At 39.8% G+C, this 10,627-nt stretch overlaps 1 protein-coding gene across 1 annotated transcript; it reads right to left on the bottom strand.

Moving 5' to 3' along the window:
• Positions 1 to 723: 723 nt before the first annotated feature.
• Positions 724 to 9,782, bottom strand: myoz1b (myozenin 1b). The gene is made up of 5 exons (XM_084938666.1): positions 9,698 to 9,782; positions 3,317 to 3,483; positions 3,152 to 3,221; positions 2,852 to 3,038; positions 724 to 1,230 (listed from the first exon to the last, which is right to left on the bottom strand). Exons 1-5 carry the CDS (start codon positions 9,780 to 9,782, stop codon positions 999 to 1,001), a joined length of 741 nt encoding a protein of 246 aa, XP_084794792.1. The 3' UTR covers positions 724 to 998.
• Between the last annotated feature and the right edge of the window lie 845 nt (positions 9,783 to 10,627).

Genomic DNA, 10,627 nt, shown 5'->3' with positions numbered 1-10,627 from the left:
CTATTAGATGGGTTAGTTTGAAAAAAATGTTTCATGTGTCATAGTCTGTGGGAGTGTCTGGGGTTTTTCCACCCGTGGCTGTTGGTCTCCTGTCCATCCCTTTGGGGTGGAGCTTCCTGTATCTCACCTGGGCCTCTTCTGCAAGCAATCAGCGGGAGAGCTACTTAAACCTGTGCAACCTGCTTTTCCTTGCTAGTTCGTTATGCTCTCCATGGTGGTAACGAGGCAGCTCCCCTATGTTTAGAGGAAATTGTCTCCACGTTTTGGAACACCCCCACCCCCCCACCCAGAGTCTTCAAAGCCTGTACCTGCAAAGACTCTCAGTTGACATCTCCTTATCCATACAATAACTCCCTCTCCGTCTGTTAGGACGAGGTGAAAGGATCCCTTTTGCCTCTCTGTCTCTTGACATAACCTCCTCTGTGATCCAGTTTCCTAGGGCCGCCCTTCTCAGTTCCAATTGCCACTTCCCCGTAACCATTTCTAATCTGTCCCACAATCTCAGCTATCAAATAAACACTCTTGTAAATAGTTTCCTCTGCTTCTTGGTGTCTGCATTTGGGTCCACTCCTTAGGCAAACTTTCAGTTCATGACAATATCATGTTAGGTCATTAAGAGTTAGTGTAAAATTTTTCAACCTTGAGTTGTTTTCTTCCTTTTCTATTAATTTGTTACTTTCACATATGGAATGAGAAGCCAGCAGACATTCTCTAAAGGGGAAGTTTATTGCATAAATTGTTCTAAGAGTGCAGAGTGTTTGTCTGTTTCAGGTCTCACAGTATCTCATAATATGCAAAGTCACAGACTCATTCATAGGTGAGGATGTAAAGGTTAAAGGCTAAGACAGCACACAGTAGAGCAGGGGAGATAATTTGTCCTGTTCCATCACATCAATTTTAATAATTTATGTTTGTTTAGTTTGTTTTACAATTAAAGTACATGTTGGGAGTTCTCACTAGACTTATGAGTTATTAGGTGCTGCAAATTTAAAAGCTCATCACAGGTCATCTGTCTCTCCGTCAAAGGGGATCTCGAGATCTGTGTGGATGTGTGAGTTGTCTTCACTGCAGACCCAGCCGATGGGCGTGCGGTTGAACGAGGGGCGCGAGCGAATGTCAGGCTGCAGTGTGGGCAGAGGTTCAGGCTCCTCGGTGGCAACATTGAGCTCTGGAAGCTCAAAGGTCAGCAACTTGGATGCCTTGTCATAACCGCCGTATGGCAGTGCCATCCTAAGGAGAAAAAGGATGACAAGTATTTTTGGTGTTAAGCAGTACAGTAAAGTAACTTCCAAATTAATAACTTTCAAACACAAAATGCAAAAAAAACCAAAAAAAACCCCACACAAAATACATTAAAATTGTCAATTTTCTATTAAGGTTGACATACTCATTCCACACAACATATTTTGCTGACTGAATGAAAGAATTACTAGCTTAGAGAGTGGTAAGGTGAGGATCCTCATGTCAGAGTGTACCTCTGCCACACAGTCAACTAAACTATGACAAAGACATCAGCACAACTGCTAATAAAACCTCTCTTACTTCAATGCAGAGCCGTGTCAGCGCCTCATTGAAATTTACTGGTTTTATCAAACTCAGCAGAGATGTAGATTTTACCTACTAAACAGCATCTTTAACATTTAGAAATTTACTTTTCTACTTAACTGTGAGCAAACATTTTGCCCCAGATGTCATTATCCTAATCTTATTTGAACCCTGGATCTCAGTCCATTGCAATACTGTTTATAATTCTTTCGAAGCACCATAAGAGCAGCTGTATCCTTTGCCATTACTAATGGGTCTGAATAAGCAATAAACCATGATTGTATTACAACACAACAGGCTCCTGGACACAAATATGTAAAAAGGCCTCCTGCATGGGAGAATCGATGACAGCTAAGCTAAAGTTCACTGTAACTTCAACTCTGCAACATTTGGCTCAAACCTGTTGAAATGTGGGCCGATTGGCAAAAGGACAACTATCCCTATCTATGTCTGCACCAACATACAGGCATAGAGGACAAATATACATAGAGATACTAAATACTAAAAGGGAGAAGTCATTCACACTCAAGTAAAATGAGACAATCAAGCCAAGCCTGCTGGCATGTAACAAGATCCAAAACAGCCAAAGTCCAAAACTAACCTCAAGGAGTTGGAGAACAACCTCCAAGAGTCTCAAAACAACCTCAATGAGTCTCAAAGTAACTTCAAAGAGTCTCAGAACAACCTTAGTCTGAAAACAACCTCAAAGAGTCTCAAACTAACATCAACGTCAAATAGTGACAAAACAACACCAGAGATTCTCAATACAACCTCAAAGATTCTCAAACTTACCACAAAGAGTCTCAAAACAACCTCATAGAGTTTTAAACTAATTTCAAGAAGCCTCTCAATGACCAAACAGAGATTTAAAAGTTTCACAAGACACAAAGACATAGGCTCCATTCTCATCAGTTCTCCCATGTATGAGGGACTTTTACATATTTGTTTCCAGGGGCCTGTTTTCTTATTATACATCCGAGATTGATTGCATAATCAGGTCCATTACTAATCACAGAGGACACAGCTGTGCAAGAATTATTAACTGTATTACAATGTACTGAGATCCACGGTTCAAATAAGATTAAGATAATGACATCGGGGACCAAATGTTGCTCAGTGGTAAGTGTTAAAGTACATTTTGAAATATCAGGAATGTTATACAGCAAGTAAATGCTGTGTCTGTGGTGAGTAAAGCCATGGAAACAGATGGGAAGTAGGAAACTATTCACTGCTTCATGATTAAGGGGAAAAAGCACTGGGCGTTGTTGTCATTATATACTTGAACAGTCATTCAGTAATACAGTACCTGTTGAAGCTCTTGTACTGATGTAGGTCTGGGTGTATCTGGATGGGTCCAGGCATGCAAGGCTTCATCGTGGCTTTCAGCTCCTCATTGTCCTTCATGGCCCGTTCCCATGGGGATATGTAGTTGCGTACATAGTCCTTCCTCTTCTTCTGCTTCTCCACCTCCTCATCCACAGTCTCCTTTACTACTGAGACATACAGGAACGGGGAGGAAAGAGGTGAGCACCACAGATATGACATGCATACTTTTAACAGAAGGAAGGCATCACAAATAGTGAAAAGAGAATTTCTGTGATCATACTTTCTTCCTTTGGCATCTCAGGCTTTGGTGGCACAGGGGGAGGGGACATAATCAGGTTCTGAAGGTTCTGCTGAAATATATTTAAAAATACAGAGGATATAATCTTATCAGATCACAAACATATATAGACAACACAAACATTTAGCTCCTCATATACACAGTCACCATGTTCTCGTTGGTCACAATGAACTTCTCGACTCTCTGCTGCCTCATCTTGAACATCTTGGACCCCTTGTTCGTGAGCAGGGAGAGCTCTTCGAGCATCACATCTTTGGGTGCCTTGATCTTGGTACCCAGATCGAACTCAGAGGCCTCAGGGTCTGTCTCATCGTCTGACAGTGTGCAGAGAGAAGATACCGTTACCCTAACTCACACATATACTATAAAAATACAGTGCTGCAGTGCTTCAAGGTGAATGTCAGGGACAAGTCATTCAAATTAATTGTATTTGTTATGGAAAAGTGGTGATAGTTTCTTATTTATTTGTTAAATATGTGCAATAAATTAACTACAAAGAAATTTATAATACATTACATGAGAAAATTATGTGTAGTAATGTAATATTATTTTTGGATTACACTGCAATACCAGAAATGCCATTAAATCAAGCTACTGTGTCTTTCAGCATAATACAATGTTGTAAGTGTAAAGCAACCAGTGATAATCAATGAAATTATGGCAATGCTGAAAGCAAAGACTCATCGAAACGTCAATATTTCAGCTCAAATGGATTTAATAGTGTTGCAATGGTTGGGTGAGTAAATAATGTTGCGGTGCAGGCTCTGGAGAGGCCAGTCCATGACTGATAGTCTTCCACTGTGTGTTTTTCTGTCCTGGTATGGTTTTGCTCTATTGGCAGTGTGTTTGGGATCGCTGGCATTTTCCAGATGGTTTTGCAATGTGGATCCAAATTTGACTTTACTTTTCTACCTTTATGACTTCATCTATTTTGACAAACTCTTCACTGGCCTGAATCCAGCACCAACCATGACGAAGCCTTCACCGTGTTTCACAGACAGATGTAGCATTTCTCTCCTGAACTCCTCCATACAAACTGACAATGTTTCACCATCCAATAGACCTGTTGTCACTGATGTTTCAGTAATTTCAACAACTGGCTCAGTGGAAGTGAAATACAACAAAGCTTAGCTCAAGACTTTGCTACTTTAAGATTGACATGTCGGTACATGTTTGTAGGCGGTTTCTCTGTCACATCCATCCCTTACCAATAATATGCTTTTGTTTTTTCAAAGATTGAACTCGGGGTGGGCAAAATGCTCAAATCAAGCTCCAAGTGTTAATTTCACAAAGTCAAAACAACACAAGGCTTCAAAAAGTGATGTGTGACATCTTGGTGGTTATGTTCATACATACATTTATTCTTTTGTTGCAGGGAAGTTATAAATAAACATTTACATTTTTATCCACATTATTCTTAATTCATATTATTTTTTATTCTGAAAAGTATCCTATATCTTGTCCAAAGTGGTAGCTATTGTGTGGGAAAGATAAAATTGTTCAAAAGGAGCCAAGGGTTCGAATGGCTGGATTAGATGAATATGTCTGCGTGCCAACAGAGAAGAGATCGCTTACTCAACTTTGCAGAAATGCTGCAAATGGGAGGGAAGAGTCTGCTTCTGCCAGAATGAGTGTAAGAATGTCCACAAAGTCTATCCTAAGCTAAGCTAACCACCTCCTGACACCCTCATATTTAAAAAGTGGTCGTTTGGTCAAATACTTGGCAGTGAATAAGCATATTTCCAGAGATTTTTTTTATTTTATTCAGTTTTATTAACATTTTCTTCATTTTCCCATTTGGATAAAATAAAACGAGCTATGATTTTTCACCTTACACAATGTTTAGTCATTAAAATTGTGGATTCAGAGGTTTGTACACCCATATCAGCGGTACAGTTATTCTCACTTAAACCCATTTGGGAAATTAAAAAGTCCATTTAAGTGCCTGATATTGAATGAAGGATGTACAGCACAAGTCTCAAAAGTGTAGGTTTTCATTGTCAGGCTTCCAGATCATTGTTATAGTGATAAATTGGAGTAGAAACCTGCTGTGTGGTGTTAAAGGATGTGTTCATGTGAAACTGTGGGAGTTCTAGGGGCTAAGAGGCCGTAGCAATATGGAAGAAAAGTGCACTGGGGGATTTCACTGCAGCTTTTGTGGTAGAACTGTTTATGGAGGGAAATCCTTATAACACACTGCCTCCCTCTTGCTTCTCCTCTCTCGGTGATGGAGAGATCTGATAGATTTTACTGCTCCACAGAGCTCCTCATTAAACACTCTTTTCATCCACTACATACACTCTGATATCACTCATAACACCTGGAGTTGAGCCATAAACCAATGCACATTCTCACTCACATACACACACAAGCACAAGCACATCTATAAAGCAGGGAGTTGGCATTGCAATGCTGCAGAGAGCTGTTAGCAGTACCTCGTAAATCAGACTTGGGCAAGTAGGTGTGTAGATTGTGTGTGTGTGTGTGTGTGTGTGTGTGTGTGTGTGTGTGTGTGTGTGTGTGTGTGTGTGTGTGTGTGTGTGCACGAGGGAGAGAGAGAATAATTGAGGCTGCTGAGCAGAGCGAACTCTCCCATGGGGATATTGATTAGAGTGTTAATTCAGAAGAATGTGAAACTGGAGCTGGCTGTTGCTGACTGGAAGAAAATTGGACAGACTGATCGAGGCAGGGGGTGGACAGATGGACAACATAGAGACTGACAGAGATATGACACAAACAGTCAGAATGACACAGCAGCAGGGATGATGGATAGATCCAGTGGAATTAACCAGAGCAAAATAAGGGATAAGCAGGATAAGCCCTTGAATGAATAAGCGACCGACTGAAAACAAACTGGTGGAAAGATACAGATGTGGCTGCAGATGTGACAGCAGAAGGACTGATAGAGAAAACAGCAAGGGACACAAATGGGGAAAGAAGTCAACAGATTGTTAAATGACACATACAAGCATGTGCCCAGACAGAGCAGATTGCAGAGTTCATATCCAGAGTTTAGTAAATAATATGTTGTGGCTGTGTCTTTTTTTTAAGTAATACTGTATTATGCAACAGATACGTGTAATTTTAACATTTTTGAAATAGCTTTAAACACAGATACCCTGCAGAGAGGCTTTTGGGAATGCTGTTAGTTTGCAGGTATTTGGTTTACACCAACCTCCAACTCCGAAAGATGAAGTCAACATGAAAGTGGCTTAAAGTAAGCAAGTAAAATTTTTATTCATGTAGCAGCTTTAAAGATAGGTATCACAGAGTGCTTCACAACAAAAACGTTAAAATAGTAATAGGAAAGGTTGCCCACAAGCAATTCTAAAAAGATCAGTTTTAGCTGCTTTTTAAGAGACCACCAAGTCCACACATCTCGGGCTCAGGGGGAGAGAGTTCCAGAGTCACAGTTGCTCTGTCACCTTTAGTTTTCAGCCTTGTATGATGCACAGCCAGCAGGCCCTGATCACTTGTCCTCAGGCCTCTGCTGAGGATGTGATCCATGCATAGCTCTAAATGTCAAAACCAGAATCTGAAAGTGAACTCTGAAGTTCATTGGGGATCCAGTGTAACTGAATTAGCATTAGCGATGTGTGACATGAGAGCAACTAAGAAGACTGAGTGAGAAATCTGCAGGCATTCCAGGGAGGTGAATGGTGAATTACAATGTTCCAGACGTAACAAAATAAAAGCATGAATAACAATTTCCAATTCAGAGCAACATAGCAGAACTCAACTCAAGTGAAAAGTTACCTCATGGTTCCTCTCTTCATTAAGCTGGAGAAAATTACCGGCCATCCAACTTTTAATTCAGCATCTATGTAAGATCGGTAGCCAAGAAACATGGTGGGGCTAAAAAGAGGCAAACAGCTTGATGCCATCTAAATAGCAATAATAAGAAATGTCCTTAAACGTGCTAAAAATGAAGACAGTGCAGGTATAACATAAATTATAAAGGCCCCAAAACAGACATCTGTGACACACCATCGGTGTGTTTTCTTCTGCTTTTTAAATGGGTGGATGACAGCATCCTTAAAATAAAACAAAGACGCAGCTAAAATAGAGATTAAGAGATTTGGAGGGTGGTTCCAAGGAGTCTACTAATTTTATCAGCTCATATAAAGAAACGGGTAAAAAACTTTCTAAAATAACAGTCCGAGCTGGAGTAGGAACAGACAATGAAGATGTGCCAAAGGAGAAATATTTTTTCTTCTCTTTATATGTATAATATTCTAACCTCCTGTATACTTTAATATGTTTCTGCTTCAGTTTTTGGTGGGTGAAATTCTAGCAGTTTAATCTTCCACTACTTAGCATTAATTAGCAACTATCTGTTTGATTCCCAACTAAGCTAACTAGCATTAGCTAATAATTTAGCTAATTTTTTGTAAGTGTCTAGCTTTAAAAAACAACACAGCCGTGGCCAAAATGCTAACATGTGGGGTCATAGTGGCTACATCCATCTTTTATACTGTTTAAATTGCCATATATTGCCATGTTAACATTTTTTTTTCTCTCTAGAGCTAATTTGGCCCAAGTTAATAACTATTTGGGTAAATTGTGTTGGTTTATGTTATACATGATTCGAGGCCAGGCCCCTTTTGGCTGACACGTGAGTCACTACGCAGCTGATGAATGAGGTTTTGCAGACACATGAATGTTAACCAAATGACATTGAGTTGTCCATCATTTTTGGAGAGTGTAAAATTTGCATTCCTCGGCCAGTTTGGCGAGTGTCGTCGCTGGAGGGTGATGGTAGTCCCTGGGAAACCAGTTGCAAATGCCCATTTATACAGACCTAGGGACTGGTCAGTGATCCCCAGGCGATCACTAGTTGCCAAGGAAGAATTTCCCAACAAGTTGGTAAACCTCCTTGTGATTGCTTTGATCACTGGCAGATTTTAGTGTGCACAAAAGTTGCCAACTTGCCTAGAAAAACATATTGGCTACTCTCAGAGCAGTTGTGAAACCGGGAGAGGAGACCATTTGTCACCTCTTGAAACTTGTTTGCTGCAACCATGCATCACAGTTTTTCAGGTTTCACTATCGTTCACCTAGTAGTTAGTGAGTGCTTTGCATGCAAACTACATGACAATCTGCTAGCAACCACAGCAAGGAGATTTTTTGTTGCAGCATCTTCTTTGTGACTGATTTCACCTAGTGACAGCCAGCAACCTCAAGGGACCGATCACCAGTGGGTGAACTTGTATCACATACAATACGGCAGACAGTTCTCAAGGAAAGATGATTTGTTAAAATGGTAGACAAACCAGTGGGTAATACCAACATCCAAGAGGTGTTAGAGGAGTGAGAGAATCTCCAGATTCACAAGGACTCAACTTCTTGATACACGGTTAGTCAACAAGCTCTCCATGAGCTGTAACTATCTTTGTTACCACAGAGCCAGCCAGCTGTCCCCCTGTGAGAACAAACTATGCCCGCTTATCCTTTGGAGGTTTGTATGAGATTGGAATCGATCCTAACTGACATTAGGTTAGAGGCGAGGTACACAATGGACAAGCTGCCAGTCAATCACGACGCTGACACACTGATACAATCATTTAGACCACGAGTAAAAGCAGTGTAGAGTCACCAGTTATCCTGGATGTCTTTGGATTGTGAATCTGAAGCAGAGGTGCAGCATTTTAACATCACAGCGAGTTAAAGTGTAGCTTTGAAATGAAGATCACATGATCAACAGTATACTACTCTATCAAGTGAGATTACGAAAAACATCCTATCTGCCGAGAAGGTGAACTATACTAAACAAATATTGCAACTATACTCTTCCTGTGAATATAATAAGAAATTTCCTGTCTTTATTTTGATACTTCTGGTGTTTTTGGAAACTTTGGAATCACCACTAAAATTATAAATAATGTTTATTGACTTTGAATAATTTTAACATGCACAGCATAACTTTGAACAGATGGGCTGGTGGATCTGGCATAATGAACATATTAAACTTTCTATTTTTAAGGTGTCTTTCTTACAGAAAGTAAAATCTCACTACTTAAGCAGCCAATGTAACTAAACAAAGAAATGCACACACATTATAAAGTTTTTAGCTGTTGGAGCTTACACACATCCTCAGACAAACATACTGAGAGCAGAGTCGCCCTCTGATATTTTGTGTTGCCCATAATGGTGACAGATTTGTGGCTGCTCTGCCATCTGATAATGACCCACATCCCTCCAGGAATTGCTGCGTGCATGTTAGATATTGTGTTACTGCTTGGAACAAGTGTGCATGAGCGTGGGTCCTTATTTAATTGTGGTATCATACAACCGAATGCAATGATTTACACCCACAGAGTTCAGTTTATATGAGTAGAGTGGGCAGATAGCAGACAGGCACTAAAGATTTGACATTTACTAGATGGGATAATCACATCATTTGGGAAATAAAGTAGTGTTTAAGGAGCTGGAATGACTAGCAGAGTGTTTCATGTTTATACGCTGCATCTGAATATTTTGCCATTGTGCTGTATGTGTGCGTGCATGCATGTGTGTGTGTGTGTTTACCATTCTGGCTGATGTTGGACAGGTCAGTGATGATTTTGTTGGCCTTGTTTCCCTTGTTAGAAGGAGCAGGAGTTGTAAGGGACATGGCTAAAATACAGAACAGACAAAATATGTTTGAAACATTAATCACAGGTCTACCCTTCCACCACTTTTTTATACACAGAGAGAAAAGTACATGACACAGTCTAAAAGAGATACTGATGGTAAATATTTCTCCTTGATCTAATAGTCAGCATCAACTGTTTAAAAACAGTCGATCCTTAAGAACTTCCTATCAAACCACTTCTTGCAAAGTCGGGTTCTTAAAAATGAACAGAAACAACAATATATTAAAGTTATGATATATTTCTTTATTTTTTTTTAATGTTTACTATACTAATGCAGATTTTAAATTAAATTATATGGCATATGTGTAACATGCAGGTTTTCACATGTATTGGAAAAGTGGTCAAATTATCACCAACTTCTGGTTCCACATTTGAGAAGCTTTTTACTCACAGCAGTTTTACAATTTTGTTGAGTCTCATTACTCCTTTAATCAGTCTGGCCAAGGCAACCCGTTGCTTTCTCCTAAAAATTTGTAATGAACCTATTGTATGCTTCTTGTCTAACATATTTCCACATTTCACTCAGGGGCTGGTGGAGACCAAAATAGAGCTAAAAGGAGAGCTCAACATCAATCCATACAAGTACTGCTTTTGTATGTAGCAGAGGTGGAAGATAGTTAGCTGTCCAAGGTAAACATTTGGGGTGGATACAAGGGTCAGCTTGAAATCAGACTCATCCTTTTGATATTTTAACTTAATTCAGTCACTTAATCCATTCTTGTTTTGAAAGGCAAAGACAGTTTATACACAGTTTACAGCCTGTTAAACCACCCCAGGAGGTCAAAATACTTATAATATTTCTATAATAAAACACTATATACTA

Source organism: Perissodus microlepis, chromosome 8 (assembly GCF_051167445.1).
Source record: "Perissodus microlepis isolate ML-2025 ecotype Zambia chromosome 8, ASM5116744v1, whole genome shotgun sequence".
NCBI lineage: Eukaryota > Metazoa > Chordata > Actinopteri > Cichliformes > Cichlidae > Perissodus > Perissodus microlepis.
Note: the sequence above shows the minus strand (reverse complement) of the source record. Positions and strands in the feature narration are given on the sequence as shown.

Coding starts and splice junctions, on each gene's coding strand:
- myoz1b (XM_084938666.1), bottom strand. CDS start 9,782: ATGTCCCTTACAACTCCTGCTCCTTCTAACAAGGGAAACAAGGCCAAC. Junction 3,484..9,697: donor GTCCAACATCAGCCAGAATG/GTAAACACACAC, acceptor GCACACTGTCAG/ACGATGAGACAGACCCTGAG. Junction 3,222..3,316: donor TTGTGACCAACGAGAACATG/GTGACTGTGTAT, acceptor AATATATTTCAG/CAGAACCTTCAGAACCTGAT.